The 24,665-nt window shown below is 33.2% G+C and overlaps 1 protein-coding gene across 2 annotated transcripts in view; it reads left to right on the plus strand.

Annotated features, from left to right (window-relative positions):
• LOC105193387 (FH1/FH2 domain-containing protein 3) overlaps positions 1-24,665 on the plus strand; it is a 157,761-nt gene that overhangs the window by 43,625 nt on the left and 89,471 nt on the right. For both annotated transcript variants that reach the window (XM_026134910.2, XM_026134911.2), the window contains exon 2: positions 2,052-2,167. In XM_026134910.2, coding sequence (XP_025990695.1) covers positions 2,052-2,167 — 116 coding nt within the window. The remainder of the gene's footprint in view (positions 1-2,051; positions 2,168-24,665) is intronic.

Consider the following 24,665-nt stretch of genomic DNA (forward strand, 5'->3'; position numbering starts at 1 on the left):
TGGACCTGGCGGATCTTAATCTCGTGAAATAAGGAAGCGACCTAAAAAAAGAACGCGCCGGAAGAAAGTCGTCGTTCTCATCGGGGTTACTTACCTCCGACAATTTATCGTCGGTCGATTCGGCTCGTTCGGCTATTAAGGGGGGACGCGTGATCGCGCGGGATTTATGTCAGTCGCTGCGATCGTCCGGCTGTTACATTTTTACGGCCTCCTCGCCGGCGCGGCGAAAGATTTAACAAGGTCGACGGAGGATCGTGGTCTGGGAAATTCGAGATCCGTAAAAAATTTGATTTGATCGGGTCGCGAACTTCCACTAGTACGGCAGCTTCTTGTCGATGTTCCTGTGATTCTTCGTTTCTTCATGCGCGACACGCGTCGCATCGTCAAAATCAAGGATACGCCAACTTGTTGCTTCTGCAAGCTCAATCTTTTTCATTACTGTAATTTTTTTTTTATGGTTACAAATAGAATGGCAAATTTCCAAAGATACGAGACTAGAAGAGAATAGAATTAAACGAACAATTGGTTCCACTGCTAAATAGAGTTAAACATTTTTTTACTTTTATTTTTTTTTATACTCCTTAGGAATAAACAAAACATATTGAAGCCTTTATTATTTAAAAAAAAATAAAGAAGTTTATTACATGATAATTTATGCGCGCATTTTTATAATATATAGGAGTACACAGATTTTTATTTCGCTGGATTTTATTTCGAGGTCTGATATTTTAAGATGATACATAAGCGAGGAGCTTATATTTAGTGAGAATCACCTGATTCTAAACCAAGCGATTATCATCTCTCGCATATGGGAATGGCGTATGTGGACCAACTGATCCGCAGATAAATTTAGCAGATTAGCCCGCATTAGCCCGGATTGTTGACCCGTAATACTCATACACGTACATTGAACTGTTTCTCCGAAAACCTTAATCTTTCAATGAAAGAAATCGTTTATTCTGATTAGTAAATGCATTGGACTTTATTGCACAATCAAATGGAACATGCGATTTAAGAGGGACATTTTCTTTCTGAGAAATCTTGTTTTCAACAAAAGTATCTTTTATGTTATTCATAACTTGTATAAAAATTATTTAATTTTTTGTTAAAGTAACATGAAAAAATGTACAGAATTAAGATAATTTTTGTATATAATGTATAATAATATTTTATTTACACTAGAAAATAACGCAGCGTGCGCTACGCGCGCATCTTCTTTCCTCCACAAAGAGATTCTCTTATTTAATAAATATTTATAATAATTAATAAAGTATACAATTATTTAATTTAATAATTATAATAACGGACTAATTATGCAATTATTATATTTATATTAACTAAACAATTATTAAATTAATAAAACAGCTAAACAAAAATGCAGAAAACAGGCTCCAAATTAGATAATATGCCAATTTTAAAATAAAAATTGACGAAATTGTATCTAAATTTGTAGTGTCAATGCAAATTGTGTTACATAGAACAGTAATAAATAATTACATATAATTATATAAATTATAAATCTCTCTTATATTATGTATTATATAAAATAATATATGATTATATTACTAGGTAATTATATACATATAATTGTATTACATAAATTGCATAAATAAAAGTACCCATATGTGTGTGTCGCAATCTGATAGAAATTGTTAATTTTTCTCTCACTTAAGCAATTATATTATTTAAACAGGTGAAAGTTTTGCTAAAATATTATATATATATTTTTTTTAATTGCATATATACATACTTATTGTGAGTTTTTTATATTTTACAAAAAATTTAAGGATTTGTTAGGGAGATTTTCCTCTTTACCGGTACAATTTTCGCGCGTGCTTGTAATAAAAGTCGCGAGCTCGTAGAAGAGTTTGCGTTTTGTCGACTTCATTCCGCCGCGGATGCGGCACTTAAATGGACGGCGGTTACGCGAAAACCAGCTAACGATCGCCATCGGCGCGGTAATAATTTCCGTGGCGCGATTACCACCGCAGCTAGCTGCGTGCACGCAAAACAGACGCGTTTCTCAATGTATCTTGCTACCTGTGTTGCAGCTCGATGACACGGCGCTCCAGCTGTACAAGGGTGGCGATTATGGCGCTTACCTGGACCTCGAGGCTTCCATCAACGAGCAGCAGGAAGAGTTTGAGGGCTTTCATGAAGGTGAAAGGTAAGTGTTGCCAATAATATATTTATCGCCAGTAATTATTGTTGCACATTAAAAAATCGCTGAAAAATAATTTTATTACTATGGATCGTATGCTATAAGCAAAATTTTAAAAAAAGGTAATTTACAACTTGCGCTTATAATCCTGAAATTTCATTTTTACTGTTAGAAATTTTACGATTCTTTTCGAAGTATTTTAAATTTGCGGTATATAGATATATATTTTTGACTTTTGCACTAGAAAGGAGTTTCGTAATTTATTTCAACTGCGCGTAATGATAGAGGCCATTTGTGCCGGCTTAATTGCACCCAGTGATAGTTGTCTTCTTGCATGCCACCTGAAGTTGGTCCTGTCGGGATAGACCCTGTCTCTTTACGAGCCTCTCGCGGTTGGACCCCCCCATATAATCACATAGTGGACAATAGTGGAGTCGTAGTGGACAGCAGTAGAATGTAGAATCGTCGGAATAATGAAGGATATTTAGATGAGAAGAGGGTAGCGTGGTTTCCCTCGGTACAATCGCAGCGGGGAGATTCGCGACACGTCTTGAAAGGAAAGCCAATGGTACTTTGGCTAGTCTGCCTCTCGTTAAATGAAAACCCACCACGAAGTAATACGGCAAATACGTTGAAAAAAATCGCTCAAAACGTCTTTACGAAAGAGTCGCGTAATTAGCACGCCTAGTTTGTGATCTCCGAGTGCTCGTTGAACGCGGTAATTTTCTTCTAAATAGTGCATCCAACGTAAAGAATTATTTGCAGATATAATTTAAATGCAAGCTGTCGTGATAAAACAGAGGAATAGCTTGCGTATAGTCATTTTACGAACGATCGTTAAAGTGTTTTTGCTTGCAAAGGAAAAGTTTTTAATTGAAATACTGCAACGGAATGTAATTTATTTTATTAAATCATGTAATAAATTTAAAATAAAGTTGCGTTTTATATTTTTCTTTTAGTCGGTTTAAATAACGTACTGTAAAAATTGCAACGACCAAATAAAATGTAAGAAAAGTTATTCAATTATTATTATTATTTAATGGTTTCGCGATTGTTAAATTCACCAGTAGCAGAATTTATTTTCCCAGAATAATAATTTCGAGATGAATTGCTTCTAATCCTGACAATAAGCAATTAAAATATCAAGTACAGCCTGACTGTAATAAGAACGTGAGCGGAATAACTTTTGTTTGGAAAGCGATAAACTGAAAATTCTGGTGGAAGAGCAAATTGCGGTACTCCGTCTACGACGTATTTTAAATAAGAGATTTATTTGTCGTCCGATCTTTATAAGAAGAAAATTTATTGAGTGCCGCTTTTGAATCGTTTTACTATTATATAGTAAAACGATTCAAAATCGTGTTTCTCTGCACGCATCAGAAAAGACTTAAAATATTTCAAAACAAATCCTATAGAAATTGTGGACATATATAAAACAAAATCTTTCTGGAACAAAAGTATGGAAGTTAATAACAGATTTGTTCTATATAAAAATTTTTATATTAGCAAATACAATCAATTTAGTGAAAAAAGTGTCTCAGAGGTGTGCAATGATAGTAAGTGGACGACTTGCTAATATGAAAACGTTGTAATACTAATCCAATAGTGTTAGTACATTTTTTTATTTTTTTATTATAATAAACGGTTTTGAAGTTAGGCCACTCACGCTCTTATTAGGCAGATTGTATGCGCTTTCGGACATTTTAAAGTATTCTGTTTGTGTATGTTTAGCGGCGAGATATTCCACCGTGGAATATACGAGAAACCAGGCGCTGGTTTCCGTTGTTGAGAATGCACGGCGGTTGCAGCAGTATATTTGCGGTTTGCGTATCGAATTCACGTTAATGCCGTGAAGGCTAACCGTGCTCGTTGTGTATTAACGCAGGTAAACTCCCTAGGGAGGGCGAGGCATGTGTTAAATTTAGTTCCCCTTTGAGAGCTTCGAGATCTCCGTGTCTTTTCGGTGACTTTCCGTTCCACTCGAACCTACGCAATTGCTCACCCACATCAAATATGTGATGGCGAACAATGGCACCGAGAAACGCGGAAGCGCGTATTATTTTTCCTTTCATCGTCTTTTCTTCCCACACAAAGAGATATCTTGCGGTCCATTAAAAATGTACTTGTCAATTCTTATCTCGAACATCGAAAGATAAGATAAAAAAAAGAATAATTGTTCCAATAATAATGTAATAAGGCTATTACATTTCTAGGCAGAAAGGCCTCAAATATTAAACATATTTTCATATGGATTATTCGTACACAATCGAACTCTGATTTTTACGTTAACTGAGAAAGAATCTTATGTAATACGAATTCATAATTATTGATTTATTTCTAAATAATGAAATTTTTTTTTTTCATTTATATTTGTAACTTGTAATAATTATTTTTAATTAATTTTAACTATAGCAAAAATGCTAGAAGATATTATTTTATGCATATCTAGTTATATAGAATATAATTGATATTTATTTCTTATTAAAACAATTTAAAAGTGCGCGGTTAATTCGCTGCAAATGCTTTGAAGCATTTGATTGATCTATCGAAACAAAGAATTTTATAAATCAAGCAATCAAAGAATGCTTTAAAGCACTTGTAGCGTCACTTTTAAACCATTTGATCGCACTTTTAGTTAGATAGATATTAAATATTTAAATAAAAATTTAGAGTCAATTTTGAATCAGAATCAATCGGTTTTCTTCGCTGCGTGGAGTATTATATGCTACGTGGTCGCAACCTTCATTTTCACGGCGATCAGTCAAAACTGAAATGGTCTCATACACACGCACGTTGGAAACAAGATCGCTTTCAGTCCATTAATCGGCACCACTACGTCAGTATGCACTCGATGCGCCGCCTTCCAATCGGATTGCATTTCGCCAGTCGTCGCGCGTTCAAAGGCACGTTTCGCGCGAAACGTCGAATAAACGCGGGGCAGTTGAATGAGAGGAAAGGCGAGGGAGCAAGAGGATTGGAATCGCTCGGACACGATTTGGGGAGTCGACGTCGAGGGAAGGGACGGGAGTTAAATAAATGTTTGCCCGCAGAGAGATATGCGTTCCAATATTTGAAACTCCGGAATTTCCGCGAACCGCAAAATGACATCATACGTTTACCGCACTCTCGTCCCTTTCTCCGCTTGTCCGTCTCACGTGTGGTTCGATTTTTCTTTCTCTGCAGCATACACACGTACGCCTTTAAGTTCATATAAGTCACAGACACGCTTGTGTACGGCGGAACTAAATGAAAACTGGCTTTTCCTGTTGTAAATATAATGTTGGTCAAATCGAAGAATGCATCGTATAAATTGTGGTTTATTTGAACCGGATTTAATAGAAACAATTCAGGATAAATGCTTGTTTATAATATTATTTACAATTACTTATCATTCGAGTATTGAGATAAAATGATAACACTAATAATAATGATGAATTGCACTTTTTTAAATTATGATACATGAGCATTATTTATGTTTTCCGTGATATGTATAGATTGTGCTATCATCAAGTTTAGATAAGTCATCTCATTCATCAAATACAAAGTGATAGTTTACATAGATTAATGTAATTGAGATATAGATGCGTTATCGATTGATATTTTTTATCAATATAAAAATAGAAAAAACATTACAAGCTTTGAGAAGACAAGATCTTAAATCATGACATGCATTCTGCTGCTTTTAAACAAAAGAATTTGTTTTTCCAAACTATTCTAACACAATAGAATTTAACTTTTAACTTTTTACCTCTGAATCTTTTTCATTCAATGCAGCGAATAGTTCATAGAGGTATTTTCAATGATAGATTTGTAAAAAACGATAACGATAAGATTTAGAAAGACTGATAATAATTTAATAATTCTTTGAAATTCTAACAATTTTCTTTTGTTTACGGTTTCTATAAATTTACGCATTGTTTTCGGATCTGCTGATCGTGATTGGCGATCGCTCGTAAAGCGTTAAATTATATGGTCGTGCCCAGCTGCGCTCTCTATGGCGAATCGCTTGTCATTACAATAGCAAACGACGACAAGCAATTTCGCGCCACCCACGGCGGTTGATTTAGATCACGGGAAAATCATCCGTGAGAACTGCTTTCGCAATAATTATCTCGCACAGTTAATCTGAAGCTGACACACGAAAATCGATGAAGTAGAAGGAACTATAAATGTAGTAAGTTGGTTTCCATGAAATTGCGTAGACCTGGCATCTGCAGTCGCATCAGAAAATAATAATGCAGTCAAGTAGACACATTTCGATCAAATTTATGTAACTTGTATAATAGATGCAGAAAAAGGAGCAGATAGAAGGAAGGTAGCCAGCTTTCGCGTGGGTAACGAACCGTTTATCTTTGTGGTAATGCATGGCAACTGATCGCCCACGCGTAAGAGATACCGCCTCATGCGTATTCGCGATATTTCTCACGCAGGCTGTTGCGCCTTGCGCGCTCGCGAAATTAATTTGCGTAGCCGCATCCTAGGCGGTCATCCGTGTCTCGCACATAAAGAGGCGGGGAGGGTTTCGTGCGATAACAAATTGAAGAGGCCTCCGGAAAAACGATACAAGTCCTTTTTTTGAATATTACATAAATCGCTTGCTTGACGTAGTATTTTATTTTAGAGATTTTAAATTAATAAAGAATTTTCTGCAACCAAACTATATAAACCATAATTATCTAGTAAGTACTTTGTATTTATCATATTAATAACTTTTAATATTAATTTTTTTTTTTCAATTTTTGAGAACGTATTTCAAAGAATATTTCTTTATAAGTTTTTAACTAAGAAGATTTAAAAGCCAAAATTGGCTTGTTATTTTGATATCGAATAACATTTCTTAAAGCTAGAAATGGAACTTTATAAACATGTATACAAACTAAAAAGTGTCTTCTATCAGATGGTGTAGCAGTTTCTTATGTATTTTGATAGGAAACAGCCTAAAGCCCAAAATATATGGTAATGCACATACTTAACATATAAATATATAAAGTGTGTCATACCACCCGTATTTAAAAACGACGGAAAACCGAATCCATTTAAAAGTGAAGCAAATGGTTATTTTGAAAAATGTTACAGACAATAGCTAATAATTACGTACATTACGTATTACGGATTTACGAAAGAAAATTTGGTTATGCCGCAAATAAGTCATGAATATGATCAAAAATATCAAAAATATTTTTTGATTTATTTAAATTATACAAAATTCTGATGTGATGCACAAATTTAAACGGATTTGTTTTTAGTACTCAAAAATCTATAAAAATCAGCTAGTTTATTTTACAGAACATGACATAACTTTTATTTTGAGGTCCAATGTAATTAATGCTTTTATAACTCAGAAAGAGCGTCTGAGAAATTAGACTCCAAAACTGGCACAGCAGACAGCTAATAGCAGAATTCAGACACGGTCCTGTAGATGCCAGAGAGAGAACTGGCGACTTTCCTTTATATATATCAGAAATGTTTTTTGAAAATGTTTATCATTTCGATATAATTCCATCTACATAACGGCTACTTACTTAAAAAGTTTAGTCTGTCTTATTTTTATGTTCATGTAAACAAGATAATATAAGATCTGTTTCCAACTGTGTTTATTCTATGGAAAATAGACCTTACGATCTGTTTTTCCAAGGAAATTAATCAGCCACCGGAGAAAGTAGATGGTACACTATCGGAACGTCGAAACTTATCTCCATTCCGTGCACGGCGTACTTAACTGAAAGGCGATCCCGATGGACCTTACCTAATAAACTTCGTCATCGCATTTCCCTCACGCGCCCTCACATTCTTCCTGTCTTTCCCTTCTTCCTTTTCGCTTACCCTCTCTCTCTCTCTCTCTCTCTGTTTCTCTCTATATGTTTCTTTTTCTATCCTTTCACAGAATCTTATGTAACCTGTTTGAATGCGCATAGGTACCAGTATACCGGGTGTATATAATTATAATGGAAGGTATACATGTATCTGCGAATATAACAGTTGAGGTGGGAAGGAGATGCTATGAGAAGAGCTGTGGACGGTGGAGCGGAAAGTGTGGGTAACTAAGAGAGGGATATGAGTACTCTCCCAAGGGTTCAATAACCAGGCACAATAAGTCGCTAAACGCTCAGTATAGACGTCGCGATGAGTAATCAGCTTCCTACGTATCGGACCCCAAGATCATTAAAGTGTATACACACACGTGTATACTTATTCGAGGTACACCCTCCTTTGGCATTAGTACATCGTGAATTTGCATGCAAGATTTAACTTCTTACTCATATCATATATGAATATTGCCATTAAAATTTCAAACGGTTTCTAATATCATTATAAAAGTTGCTCCACAAAAAACAGGAATGTATTTTTAGTATTGCTTAATCAATGTAGAAATGACAAATAGCGTTATGTCCATCTTATCAATAAAGACTAGAAAGAATTTTATATAATACTTTTCGTCGTACATTGTAAAAGCTTTTTCATGTAATATAAGATAATTGCATCTGAGACAGCTGGTTATGTTGCAACAATGCAATGATGATTTGCATTGTCACTTTTGCTTAAGGTAACAGGTATTTTGCATGACAACAGTGATTAGCCTTGCTGGAATCCTGCAATTTACCCAACCTGCAGTGCAAACTATGCTAATAAATCGCCTCATTAATGTCGTCGCTGGCTAACGTGCATCAAGCGAGTAGTGACATTAATGTTATTAACGACAGCCCAGCAACGTGTATTAGCTCGAATTGTGATATAAATTAATATTTATGATATAAATTAATCACGATTATTAAATTGTTAACTTGTGTCGAGGTTCTTTATTTATCGAACCACCAAATTTCATATTTGAATTATACTGACTGAGTTATTCATTACATAATTTTTCTGTAATTATATTTGAATTAGTTTTTATTTATATATTTTTAATAATATTTATTAAAAATAATATTTATTAAAAATATATGATATATATTAATATTAATAAATGCCAAATATTTTTAAATTATTTCTTTAAAATATTATTTTACTTTTTATTTTTTTTTAAACTTTTCATAACTATTTATGGCGTTTGGAATAAACAGAAATAAATATTTTAATGGATGATTTTATGTCTATTCACACAATGTATTTTAATGTAATAATGAATAGAAAATTACTTTTCATAATAGTGTATTCTTATTTTTAAAAATAATAATATGAAAAATCCAAAAATTGTAATTTTGTATAATAGCGGTGTAATTAAGCTTTCTAAAATATTCACGACTTTTGGCAAAAATTTTCTTTCCTTAAAATTGCTTGCAACGCTGATTAAATTAATGAGCTTGTGTCACCCGTAGATTTCGAAAACCGATGACTCACGTGTTCTGCGTTTAAGAATAGAGTTTACGTGTTGCACACACGATCGTTTAATTCGCCGTTACACGCAAAACGACTGGGGAAGTCAATTGAAGATAGATAAATTGCCTTGCAATATGTTGAAACGTCTGTGTTTTGTAACTCTTAATAAGAGTTATTAAAACTTGTATCAATTGCAGCTTTAAAAAAAAATTGCTTTTTAATTACATGTTCAGATTAAATTTTTGTGCAAATTTTATACATTGGCTTAATATAATCCATGGTACTCGCAATTTTTACTAAAATTTGTTTTTTAACATTTTCACATGTAATACTAGGGATGCTTTTCAACAAAAAGAGATGCGAAATCGTTTGTTCCAAAAAGCAAAGACTTACTTACGAACAGTTGGCGAACTCGGCTCGGAATAAATCGTATAACTAGGTTTCGAGATCTATTCCCAGGATATTCGGCTGGGCATACCTCGCGACCGGCCGTTTTCACGTTTTATAAATATCTGTTTGCACGAACTAGCAGTAACACATCTTAAACTGAACGACAATGAGTCAAGCGGGACATTATTATAAATAAATATCACAAAAACACACACATACGTGTCACAACTTGTACAAACGATGCTCTGATTCGAGATCAGACAGTACCATAAAATTGCAACATTCTGATCTTAACTATTGTTTACAAAAATTATTAAATATATATGTAATTGATATATTTTGTACTAGAATTTGCAACTAATTTTGTGTGCACGCGAAAAGTCACTGCATCTCCTAATGTCCCAATAAATATAAAACAATTTCTTATTATCTTATGCCCCTGTAAACTGATGATTACATCTACATACTGTCTGGCAGCACAGCGATTTCGCAATGCGAGATCATTGGCCGGAAGAAAGGCGATGGATTTATGGGAGAAATCCGTTCCAGGTCAGGGTTTCAAGCTGTTGTGCGCGTGATCTTCCGACATACGACGCATAAGAATGCTATTAAATCTTATGTAATATCGCACGGTCAAGCTCGGCCGTGAACGTTTAATTGCCGTTCCGAAGAACACATTGCCCTCGGCTATCTAATTCAATTAACCGTCCGCAAATATTGCGCAAACGTTACGAATTTACGAATCACGCTTCAGATTTGCGAACGCACGTGTCCATTACAATAAGTGTTTAAGTTTCGATCGGAAGAATTTTAGCGTGTTGAAGACATTGCTTTCGGTATCAGTATTCGGTTTAAATTTGTTGTACTTTGATTGGATAGGATTCTGACAAAATGAAAAACACGTTATCAAAAAATTTCTGAAACAAACGTGCAATATTAATTGACACATTTAGAACTTATACTAAATAGTATAATATTCAACATTATTTAATACTGTTTACAAAAATATAGACAAAACAACAGTTGTTTTTGTACCAAACTTTTCATCAATTAAAAAAATAATTTAATCTCGTTTTGAATTTATGTACTTTTAGATTGAGGATCACGTTAAAAATATATAATTTTAGAAGTTATTGCTAAACAAAATTTGTTTATTACTTGATTCTAATCTGATTGTCAAATGTTGCTAATATAAATTTAAAGAAGCAATTAGAGAGATTAAGAAGAATTATTTTACTTAAGAAATACAATTTGATTTTTTCTTAGAAACGATTTTAAAAGCAGCTCGAAATATCACAAAATATTTCTGCTGTTCTCAGAGAAATCGTGCGGAATCGGTGTTTCGTGTTGCTTTTGTACGGCGAATATATAGACATCTGACCATATTTCAGGGACTTAATGCACTATCTTTCCGATCCAATACTTACGACGCGAGCAAGATTCTCAGAGGAGAACCAAAATTCGCCAGCGCTGTACCACATTGCACCACCACACTCCCCAGATTACATCGCGCTACTTTCTCTTTATTTTTCTGCTTCCATTGTGGAAGACCTTATGTATCTAATAAAAAATCTTCAGATACATTTTTATCTCTTAAAATCTAGTATTTCAATTCTTTACAATTGCGTATAGACAAATGCATGATATTACATTAACAACTATTGAAGCTGATTTTGTAATAAATTATTATATTTCATTACAAGATCTTATTATAATGTTATAGTATATATGTGTACTATTTATCATAAATTATTAATGTATTATTATAATGTTATAATTTTATTATTATTATTATCGCTTCAGCAATTAATAATGTGAATATGTTCCAATATTTACGTTTTACACGAGATTTATTCATAAAGCTCTTCTAATTGTTGACATCGAAGAATATGTGATTAGTGCGCGTGTCTGAAAATTTTTCAAATAAGTATTGTGTTTTTGTTTCTATATATTTATATTTTGATCAATTTACTTGTAATTTGATTAAAGAACACTGTATCAGTCGGAAATATCGAAGATCGAAAAATATTTTCTCGGTTAAAAAACGCACCTCGTAATTTCTTCGTAATTGCGGATAGTATAAAAGGATGAAACTAGGAACCCTCATGACTAGTACATATGCTTACTTCGAAGCGCGCTTTAGGCAATATTTCAGAACACTTTAACTGCCCCTTTTACTACCAGGTAGAACTAACTCCTGCCTGATGCTGTCTAAGCACTGCCTCGTAAACTTTACATCGTCCAGTCATCTGGCAAGTTGTAACTTATGATCGTGTCCGCGTGATAGACTATCTGTTTTTAACTTCATCCTTGTTAATTTGAACTTGTCTCATATGTAAGCCCAATATGCTTTTTAACATACTTGATGCAATTGAGATAGTGAACGATCTTTGAGTCCATTTCTTGATTTTTAAAATTTTATCTTGTACTTATTTTCTTTCTATTTCACAGTTGATTTTAGTGAGAAAATCTACTAAATAGCATTTAATATATATGAAATAACAGAATAATTTATACATTTAAAATAGATATATATATATATATATATATATATATATATATACACTACTCAAAAGAAAATAGGGAACACTTTCCAGACACCAAAAATTAGGCTATTTTCAAATGACTGTAACTCGGTGAAAAATCATCGTAGATAAAAAATAAAAAAAGCATTTTGAAGCTTGAAGATCCAACTTTAACGCTCTATCAGCAGATTTTCAAAATTCTTTTAACTTCCTTGTCTTATGCAGTAAAAAAGCACACCCTGTTTTGTTCCTTAAAATTTCGTATTTTTGACACTGTGCAGCTCGACCAACAAATTTTTTTCGAACAATTCAAGTAAAGCTTCATAAACTACAACATTTTGCCTACAAAATGCTTTTCTTAAAATTTCTCTACGATTTTTTTTGACCGAGTTACGCTACTTTGAAGCTAAACCTGCATTTTTTTACAAATGATATCCGTACTCCGTGAAAAATCATCGTAGACAAAAAATCAAAAAACCATTTTAAAGCTCGAAGTTCCAGCTTTAACATGCTGTTAATGGTTTTCAAAAATTTTCTCAATTTCTTAGTACTATGCCCCAAAAAAGATACACTGTTTTTTCCTTAAAATAACGTATTTTTAACAGCCTGTAGCTCAATAAAAAAATTTTTCTCGACAAATCCAATGCAAGTGCCATAAAGTATGACATTTTCTCTACAAAATGCTTTTTTTAAAGTTTTCTCTACGATTTTTTTGACCGAGTTACAAGACTTTGAAGATATACATTTTTTACAGTACATTTTTCCGAAAAATGACGTCTACCGCCGACATTAGCATTACCCAATGTGCACTACGTGGAGGTTGTCGGTCGGATTTTTGCACATCGTGTGTGTGTGTGTGTGTGTGTGTGTGTGTGTGTGTGTGTGTGTGTGTGTGTATGTATCACAGCAGAGATAAGGACCCCGCAGTTCGTCACTTCTGCAGTATTTAATGACTCCAAACCCTCTCTGCTGTGTGTGTATGCGCTCGCGCGCATGAGAGTTCAATAGTGTGTATTTCCTCCTCTCTGATCAATTACTGCTTGCAAGCGTTCTCGCATATTTATACATCTTGCAATACGATCTTGCGGAATGTTGTGCCAAATTTCCGTTAAAATTTCTCCCAATTCTTCTAAATTTCGCGGCTGTTCCTCGCGACGCCTTAATCGTCGTTCCATTTCATCCCAAATGTGCTCGATTGGATTTAAGTCCGGGCTATTGGCGGGATGATTTAACAGTCTAATTGCGTGTCGTTGAAAAAAACGTCGCGTTATATTCGCCGTATGAGGTCGAGCGTTGTCCTGCATAAAAATAAAGTTCCGACAGGTTCGATTTAATAGCAAAACGTGTGGTCGTAGAATATCGTTGATATAACGAACACCCGTCATTGCCGGAGGTGGCAGGATCACTAGATCACTTCGTCTTGTAAGTGATATACACCCCCACACCATCACGGAACCGCCGTTGTAGGATCGTATTGGCATAACGCAACGTCGATCATAGCGTTCATTTCGTCGATGCCAAGTACGTATACGAGCATCATTGCCATAAAGGCAAAAACATGATTCGTCGGAGAAATATACATTTCTCCAATCCTGTGAACTGTAAACATATAGTCGTCTTAGTCTAAAAAAAATCTCTTTTTAGACAAAGATGACCATATGTAAACATTGCATGCTCAATACAATAAAATTTTGTTTAGTACGCCGGCAATTCTCGCAGTGTGATAAGCGACACGGAATTTTCAAAATGCCGCGTAGACATTTATCGGCCGTAGAAGTTGCACGCATAATTGCGCTTTTGCAACAAGGTTTTAATATGCGTTATGTGGCGCAAGATATTGGTGCATCTGTGTCCGTAGTGAGTAGAGCTTGGTTACGATATCAAGACACGGGAAATTACACGAGACGTGAAGGTAGTGGTCGTTCTCGATTAACGACAAATAGACAAGATCGAGCCATTGTTCGTTATGCATTAGAAAGACGAATAATTACCGCAAGAAACATTCGTAATGACATTCATTTGCGCCATGTGTGCGAACAAACAATTCGCAACCGTTTGAGAGAAGCCGGTCTTCGTTCTCGTGTTCGTGCACAAGTACCAAGACTCACACTCGTACATCGCCAAGTACGTTATCAATTTGCGCGCGATCACATAAATTGGACCGCTAGGGATTGGAGAAATGTATATTTCTCCGACGAATCACGTTTTTGCCTTTATGGCAATGATGCTCGTATACGTACTTGGCATCGACGAAATGAACGCTATGATCGACGTTGCGTTATGCCAATACGATCCTACAACGGCGGTTCCGTGATGGTGTGGGGGTGTATATCACTTACAAGACGAAGTGATCTAGTGATCCTGCCACCTCCGGCAATGACGGGTGTTCGTTATATCAACGATATTCTACGACCACACGTTTTGCTATTAAATCGAACCTGTCGGAACTTTATTTTTATGCAGGACAACGCTCGACCTCATACGGCGAATATAACGCGACGTTTTTTTCAACGACACGCAATTAGACTGTTAAATCATCCCGCCAATAGCCCGGACTTAAATCCAATCGAGCACATTTGGGATGAAATGGAACGACGATTAAGGCGTCGCGAGGAACAGCCGCGAAATTTAGAAGAATTGGGAGAAATTTTAACGGAAATTTGGCACAACATTCCGCAAGATCGTATTGCAAGATGTATAAATATGCGAGAACGCTTGCAAGCAGTAATTGATCAGAGAGGAGGAAATACACACTATTGAACTCTCATGCGCGCGAGCGCATACACACACAGCAGAGAGGGTTTGGAGTCATTAAATACTGCAGAAGTGACGAACTGCGGGGTCCTTATCTCTGCTGTGATACACACACACACACACACACACACACACACACACACACACACACACACACACACACACACACACACACACACGCACGATGTGCAAAAATCCGACCGACAACCTCCACGTGGTGCACATTGGGTAATGCTAATGTCGGCGGTAGACGTCATTTTTCGGAAAAATGTACTGTAAAAAATGTATATCTTCAAAGTCTTGTAACTCGGTCAAAAAAAATCGTAGAGAAAACTTTAAAAAAAGCATTTTGTAGAGAAAATGTCATACTTTATGGCACTTGCATTGGATTTGTCGAGAAAAATTTTTTTATTGAGCTACAGGCTGTTAAAAATACGTTATTTTAAGGAAAAAACAGTGTATCTTTTTTGGGGCATAGTACTAAGAAATTGAGAAAATTTTTGAAAACCATTAACAGCATGTTAAAGCTGGAACTTCGAGCTTTAAAATGGTTTTTCGATTTTTTGTCTACGATGATTTTTCACGGAGTACGGATATCATTTGTAAAAAATGCAGGTTTAGCTTCAAAGTAGCGTAACTCGGTCAAAAAAAATCGTAGAGAAATTTAAAAAAAAGCATTTTGTAGGCAAAATGTTGTAGTTTATGAAGCTTTACTTGAATTGTTCGAAAAAAATTTGTTGGTCGAGCTGCAAAGTGTCAAAAATACGAAATTTTAAGGAACAAAACAGGGTGTGCTTTTTTACTGCATAAGACAAGGAAGTTAAAAGCATTTTGAAAATCTGCTGATAGAGCGTTAAAGTTGGATCTTCAAGCTTCAAAATGCTTTTTTTATTTTTTATCTACGATGATTTTTCACCGAGTTACAGTCATTTGAAAATAGCCTAATTTTTGGTGTCTGGAAAGTGTTCCCTATTTTCTTTTGAGTAGTGTATATACATACATAAACACGAATGTTTATATTTTTTATTTACGGAGAAGCTGAGTCATGAAATTTATCGTGACCGTTACAACAATTCTTTTATTGGATTTATTTTTATTAAGCCAAAAGAGACAAGTAAGCTAGGATAAGAAAGGAAAGCTGTAACAAGCTTAATCGCTTGTAAGCCCAAAGACTCGAAGCTCGAGGATTGGACATTACATCCGTGATCGGCTCGCACCACGTAAGCTCGAGAGCTTTCGGATTTAGGTACACTGTTGGAAACAAATGGTCTCCGGGATCAATGGCTCGCCACATCGGCCGGTAATTACGAGCTGTTACCACGCAAGGGACGAGAGGGAAGGTACAGACCGTGGATCAGGCGTTGCCTCGTTACACAATTAAATTTACGATCGACTCGAACGCGATCAGACGTTGCCGGTAGCATGGGGGCGGATATAAATTGCGGAGCGCCGGTTTGAGTTATACCCGATTGGTGATGGTCGATTAAGGTCGACGACAGGAACTCGTATATTTCGCGCAAGGAACCGTGCATCGTTGGACACGACGAAAAAGATGTAGGAAGATTGCATCTTTCTAGATTTTCAAGAGAGACAAAACTATTTCAATATTTTTATTTAAAAAGAAAATGCTGAATGAAATTAACCAACATTTTATAAACAATTATAACACATTGTTAATATTACAAATTTTACGCTATATTTTTCTATAGTAATTATATATAAATAATATTAAGTATTTAATATAAAATGTAGTTATTTTAATTCTATTATTTTTAATACTTTAATCTTTATATTTAGCTGTTTTCTTTTCTCATACATATATATTTCTGTGTCAAGAGTTAATATATTTTTTAATTTATTAAAGATACACAATTACAAAATTCTGAATTATTTATTCTTTTGTAAATAATTTATCTTACAAGAAAACTGTCACAAATTTTTAGCGCCGATTTCATTCTCCTTAAAATATGATGTTAAACACAAAAATCTAGGAGACTTGTATTTTTTTATATTGGCAGAATTTGTTTAGGGAGTAAAACACCCTTTAAAAAAAACGATATTTCTCTTTCAGGGCGAATATCGTCGAAAGTAGAAGAGACAGAAAACAATTTTTTTTAACAAAAATTGTACGGTTTAAAGAGTACTTTAAGGTTGTAGAGAAAAAAATTTTTTTGTTTTGTTTAACAAAATACTTTCACAACCCAAAGTTTTTTTCAAACTTTAAAAAAATTTTTTTTTTTTTTTTTAAATCAAATTAAAGGTTATTTTTTTCCAAATCCAACCATATGTAGTAAAATTTGAAAAATTTGAAAAAAACTTTGGGTGGTGAAGGTATTTTGTTAAACAAAACGAAAAGATTTGTTTTGCTCTACAACTTTAAAGCGCTCTTTAAACCGTACAACTTTTGTTAAAAAAATTTTTTTCTGTTTTTTTCACTTTCGACAATATTCGCCCCGAAAGAGAAATACCGTTTTTTCTTTCAAAAAGTGTTTCATTCCCTAAACATGAGATTCTGCCGATATAAAAAAAAAAAATACGGGTCTCTTAGATTTTCGTGTTTAACAACTTATTTCAAAGAGAATTTTATAATTTTTAGTTTTTTATTATCTTTTAAAAAATGACCGTAGAAGCGAATCCACTGGATGAGGTAAATTAAGAAGACGTAGACCAAGTTATCCTGCAAAACGTGCAAAAATGAAGAAATGTCAGCAGAGAAAATAAAAGTGACGCACTGAGACTAACTATTCCGCGCGGTTAACTCAAATAAGGAAACTGTCTCACCGCAAACCGTAAGAACTTCTGAAACTTTTCCAGAATTTTCTGGAAGAGAATCCTGTAGAACTCGATATACAGCACTGCGGCATTTTACGGAGGCGTATCTGGTCGCAGTGCCGCAAGCAAAAGTGGTAGGAAGAAAAGTGCGACTCGCTCCATTCGCGATATCCTGTTCTGAAACTTTGTCGCGTACTGTCGTCAAATTTTTCTAGCTCTTTTCAATCAATTCCGAACTTACTTATTTTTCTTTGGAAGTTGCTGTATTTTGTTGCGGATTGAATTATCAAATTACGCGCGAAATTTACATTGCACATTTTTCCAGGTTAGTATATCTGTACATAAATTTTGTGAATGTGCACATAATATCGAAAAAAATAATTTGATCTCTATAATTATATTATTGTTCAATGTTTATTTTATTAAAAACAAAGTCTTTCTAATCAGTTCCTTACAAAAAATTAACAATTATTAAAGTTTAATTGCAACAGATTTTTACATATTTACATATGATACAGTAAAATCTCTTATAATGCGAGAGATACGTTCCGCGTTATAGGAATCTCGCGTTATACGAAAAACAAAGAGCGCAAATAGTTAAAATTAAATAAATATTTTTTTTTAATACAACAGAAATTAATATGCAATTTATTCTATTTTAAACATGTTAAAACTGAATATATACTCGGTTTTCTAATTGCGTTATATGAGGGCAGTAGCGCAATTTTTAGTACGCGTTATAAAAATACCGCGTTAAACATCCTATTGTATTCAATAAAAGAAATGTCTCTCTTTTCTTTCACAAAGATTGGTTTCTTATTTCTTATCACGTACGAAAATTACAAGAAACTATACAGCACATTCCCATCTTCACGCTCGTCTGAGCATTAACTAATTTCGTGATAGTCGAAAGGGCGCCGCTCACCCGCACTGCAGGCAAAATGCAACCACGAATGCACGTAGGTGCATCGCTATATTTGTGCAGCTGGTTGCGCGCTGCTGTTGAACGCACAGACTTGTCTCTGCGGCCGACATGTATTTCGTGCGTGGTACATTCGGCAGGATAACTCCGGCGATTCGGTAGTTTGCGCATATTCATGGAAATGCTCCGACGCATATCAGTCGTTCCATTTTCCAAACACTGAGAAATACATTAATATATCTTGCATCTATCTATAGTTTACGATGTTTATATTTTACGCGAAGATTTATTTACAAAGAGTCATTATTATACATTTTATGACTTCTTTATCTTTATAAAGATAATGAAGATATATCCTACAGTCAAAAATTATTAGATTTAATACCAATTTGTCACTAAATGACCGATGACGTATAAGGTTGATATTTTTATCGTTTTTGATTTTGTAATAATTGTTTTTATGTTTTCAACACTTAAGCAATTACGAATTTTTGTAAAGTTTTATTCTCTAAATCGAAATCAATGTTTGTTTATTGAAAGACAGTGAATAGTTTGATTTCAGTTGTATACTTATAACTATATGAATCAGTGATATGTGTTTTTATTTTTCGGGGACAATACACTGATTCCGATCAATGAGTATTCTTAATCAGAATTTCTGAAAAACGATAAAAAATTATAATCACTGATGATCACAGTTATATAATTAAGTATATTATTGCAAGCCAGTAAGATTTCACTGACTTGCTGACACTAATTTAGATTTAAAGAGGATTGTCTCATAGCCAATTCTACATTGAATACGACGGCAAATCGGAAAGCGCAATACGTATATATTGCGTGTTCTATACAAAATTAGTCAAAAGAGAGTAGAAATCTTATAAAAATATTTACAATTGTGAATTAAAATAAAAAACAGTTATAATGAGGTCAAAGGTGATACTACATCATTAATGCATTGTATTAATGTTACATGAACCATCAACGTCAAATTGATATAAATTTTGTTTATTTTTTCTGGTCAGAATAAATATGTAATAATAATAATAATAATAATAATAATATATAACATGTCAAAGAATAAATAACATTAAATTTTTATTCCGTTTGTTTTCTGTTCCTGAACTCTCTAAATAAGTGTACACTTAAAATGAAATAGATAGATGTTTCAAAGTTAGCGAAAGCAAGAAGGAACGTTCCAGTGCAGTCTAGTGCAGGAATAGAAAACAAGCCTATTGTATGTATGAATTGAAGTAGATAACGTTATTATTAGTCTTTTCTAGTGGAAAATTTAGATACTAAGTTCAAGGTATAAAAATCTTTAATTTTATTCAGAGTACTGCACATACGCACGAGCAATTTCCTTAAAGTTTTTTAGTATGCGATAATTTACTATCTAGTTTTACTTTTAATTAAAGTCATGTATACATTTTTTCTTTTTTCTCTTTAAAGTTTAATTGAATAAAGAATTGAAAGCATTCTTGAATTATGAAACATTTGCTTTCCCTTTCTCAGCTATCTGGTGTTCTGATAGAAAATTATCGCGAGTATCAAACTTCTTTATGCTATATTGCAAGAGCCACTCTATTTCTATCTTCCCTATTCTACTTCTCTTTATTTTTAAACGTCTTCAATATCCGACTTGTGTCGAGTCTTCTATTGGGACGTTTCTTTGGAAAATAACAGCCACTCGTCTTTGTCTGATCGTTCGATGAAATTTTACCGTCTATGTTCTCTACTTCGGAATAAAGCATCTTCTTACATGAAAGGAAGATGGACTTCTTGCAATTTTTATGAAAAATGATCTGCTACTGAGTACAACTGAAGCAAATCTGAATCTTTTATGGTAACAATACGAATTTATTGAAGAAGGAAAATGTATTATTCTTTTTGAATAATATTATGAAATGAGGTTTTCATAAGAAAATTATTATATTTAAACATATTAAAATAATCTTATTAAAATATAATTAAAAAATGTAACAATAATTTTTTTATTACAACTTTATAAAAGATTTCAAATGATAAAATCAAACAATATTAGACAACAAAAGCATTTATCTCAGATTGAGTTAAATCAATTAATTTGATATAAAAAATATTGTTTCTATTATTGTTTCTTAAATATTATATTTCTTTTTCTTTAAAAAACGAAAAATACACAAATATTGTAATATAGTATAAAATTATTTATGGTAACGGAGTGCAATGGTGTAGTTTGAGAAAAAGTAGGAAATATTGGAAATCAATAGCATGAAAATTGTAACAAGGCGTTTCTATCGGAAACAGAAATTTTTATGTTTCTTTGAAACAATATCCTGCTGCTTGTTATAATGCAACTGCATTCTGCCAGCTTGCTGCATCAAGTACCTATATTAAATTTATTGGCAGCTGTGAGTTCTTGTTATTTCTTTTTTTTCATTCAATTGCATTTTAACTTATTAAAGAATCACTCACGTTGTATAACTATCTTCATATTTTTTCGCGAGATTATCTGCTCATCGCTTTCTTATTTCGAAAGAAAGGATAAAAAAAAATAATGTCTTTTCAAATTGTTTGCGATAAGTTTTGTAATAAGATAATCTTTGTTTATTTTCTTGTTTGTTAGAGATTACGCATTTTTTTATTTCTGAATTTATTTTATGATATATGAAAACATTCATGATTTTTCTTGGAGTCTTAGCTTTTATCTTTCTTTGCTGAAGAGAGAAAAGAAGAAGCTGAAAAAAGTGGAAATGAAGTGAATCTTGATCGTGTCGATATCTCGCACTTTGTAAACGGGAATATACTTTTATCTTGTTGATCGCGATGGAAAACCTTCCATTTTGATCTCAATCTCAATCTGGTTCCCTGCCAGAAGGAAACGCGACTACTATCCCGTGAAACGCATCCGCTTGAGATATCTTACGTGCATCGTAAGTCATGTGCACTTGCGCGTTCATTTGCGTTTCCTTCAACCAGAATCTTAACATGTTGCTAATAATTGCAAGAATCTCTATAATGGGAATAGTGGGAAGAGAAGAGAATCCTTATGCCGTGATATGATAATAACATCATCGAATTTAATATTTATGTTTATTTCTTATTGTGAAAAAATACCAATTAAAGGAAACAAGATAGAAAAATACAAATTAAGATTAAAAAAGACATACAGCACTCTCAGATCTTATCGGATTTAAAATAAAGATAAAAAGAGATTTGTATTAAATGAAGAGATTCTAGAATGTTTTAAATATTCAACAAAACTAATCATGAGATTAGTAAAAATTTATTAATTTACAAAGAAGTACTTTTAATAGCATGTTTCGATGTTAAATTACACAAAGAGATAAAATAATACCTTAACAAAAAATTCATCTTTGAGAAAATCAGTTGAAAAGAAAAAAGCTTGCTATATTACAAGCTCTGATTTCCGTTTTTTCTATTAAGAAAAATTATCACGTATGTTCCTTTCAGCATTGCCGTTCGCTAATCCAACAGAGTGATTCTTTTTTGTTAGAAAAGAATAGCTACGAGAGAATAGCTACTACGAGACCGCAACGAGGAGTCGTGCAAAGCAACGAGCGGTCCGTATAGTCCTTGGTATATATCTTTAATCCTAAGATTTACGTAAAGCCAAAGAGTTACGGTCAGACGAAGGTGGAATCTTACAGTAGAATTAAAAGACTTGTGGTTTCGTGTAAACTCTATTACAATAGCAGAATCTTGTTCGCCAGTCCAGTGATGAAATAAATTATTCTTATTCAGAATAAGTGATAAAGATATTTATTAGCTAATACTATTACACTAATATTTATGAAGTTCAAATAATATACAAATATACAGTGCTACTATTAATATTGATACGTTAGCTAAATATGTCAAAACTGATGATATTGATCGGGTTTAATATATAATTTTGTATATTTTATGTCTATATATATATATATATATATATATATATATATATATATATATATATATATATATATTTTATTCCAATCGTTGCTCTTGCAAGTAACTGCCTTTATTTTTGTTTTTATTAGCAATTATATTTTGTTGATTACACTAATTTGTAAATATTTTCTTGTTTTTTCTTATTTAATTTTTACACTTGTTACTTTTTTCTCGTTCACTAATTTTTAAAAAGAGCAAATTGTTCTGTAAAGCGGATTTTATTAATTAGATGCTCGCGTAATGGAGAGGTGGGACGTGAAATTGTGGTAGCTTCAGAAGTTACCATCGTCTTTTACGCCATTTAGTCAAAGGATGCTTCGCGATATTAAAGCGAATAAAATATTTACAAAACGTCGATTTGCGTAATCTTTTACTCTTTACATCTTTTTCAAATCTCTTTAATCTCTTTAATCTCACGTTTAAGCAAGCAATAAGTCTTCGCCGTATAAGTTAAATATTACATTAATAGTTTAATAATTTACCAGTTTTACCAATTTAATGGTATAAAAATGATGCTAGTAAGATACTTTTGCTATTGCAATTATATTGTAGCGTTAAATTTTAATGATAATGCTCTTCTATTACAAAATTTTATTTGTTTAATAAGTGTAGCAACATTAAGCACTTTTGAAATAATACAAAAATAATTATGAGAAATGTTACTTAAAAAGTTGCTTATTCATCTTCTTTTAAAATGTAAAAAAGTTAAAGATGTTAAAATTAAGATAATCAAATCAATACTACAGAGTTAAATGAATGGAATGATATTTACTACAAATACTTTTGTTTAATTGCATAAACAATCTATTAAAATATTTTGGTTTGTTATTTTTTTGTTAATTTAAATAATAAATGATATTATATCTAGTTTAATTTTTCGCAGTTTGTAAGTTATTGTTTAATCTTAATCGATTTATTAATTTTTATTATAAAATATTGAATCTGCTCCATTGTTTAATTTTTGTCAAACGACGTATTGAACAATAAACTGTGGTTATAACACGACGAATTATTTTCCCGCTATTAAATTACGCTGCAGAATACGTTGCTTTTATGAACTTTTCGCACAGTTTAGTAATGCATTTTTAGTAGCGTTATATATTTATTTTGTGTACATTATATATTGGATTGGTCGAAATGTAATTACAAGTATCTTCCAAAACAGGAAGTTTGAAACAATGAATATAAATTGCATGAGAATTCCTACATTGAACATACGCAATGTACGTTGTCGAAGAAAAAAGGAACCGAACACGGAAAGCTGTAACGTAAAGCAATTAGCGAGCGTAGCGTTGCGTATGCAAAAACACTCTCATTAAATTTCGGTCCATCTGAGCTCAGTGCCGCCCGTTATTCTTCCAACGCAATGCAGACAACGAGCGATTATATCCATCGCTTCGTTAAATTTATTATGACGAAACTTACACACCGCATTATCTTGAAAAGCGACTCGCGCCTTTAATTCCGCCAATTCCGGTTACGCGCAATACGCGCTTGTTTTAATTAAATGTGTCACGTTCGCGGGATCGTGCGACCCCATGTGTGTGTATGTGTATGTGTATGTGTATGTGTGTGATCTTGCTGTTTAAGCGAGTTTCCAGGCTGAAAAAGAGAGCCCCTTTTTTATTCTATTCGCCGCTCCATTGCCCATCCTCTTTCCATCCCTCTGCTATATTTCCGCGAGCGGAAATCCAACGCTCGTTTTTTCCTTCTTCAGAAAAGCTGGTAAAAAAGATTCTTCCGGGAAAATATTTCTATTTTTATAGATCATATGCAAACTATCTAAAAAATTATGCATTTCTTCGCAACTGTAGACAATTTTAAGTATGGGTATTTGTTTTTAGCTATTACTAAAATTTAATTGAATTTTCTTCTTTTTTCATAATTA

The sequence above is a fragment of the Solenopsis invicta genome, chromosome 1 (genome assembly GCF_016802725.1).
Source record: "Solenopsis invicta isolate M01_SB chromosome 1, UNIL_Sinv_3.0, whole genome shotgun sequence".
In the NCBI taxonomy this organism is placed as follows: domain Eukaryota; kingdom Metazoa; phylum Arthropoda; class Insecta; order Hymenoptera; family Formicidae; genus Solenopsis; species Solenopsis invicta.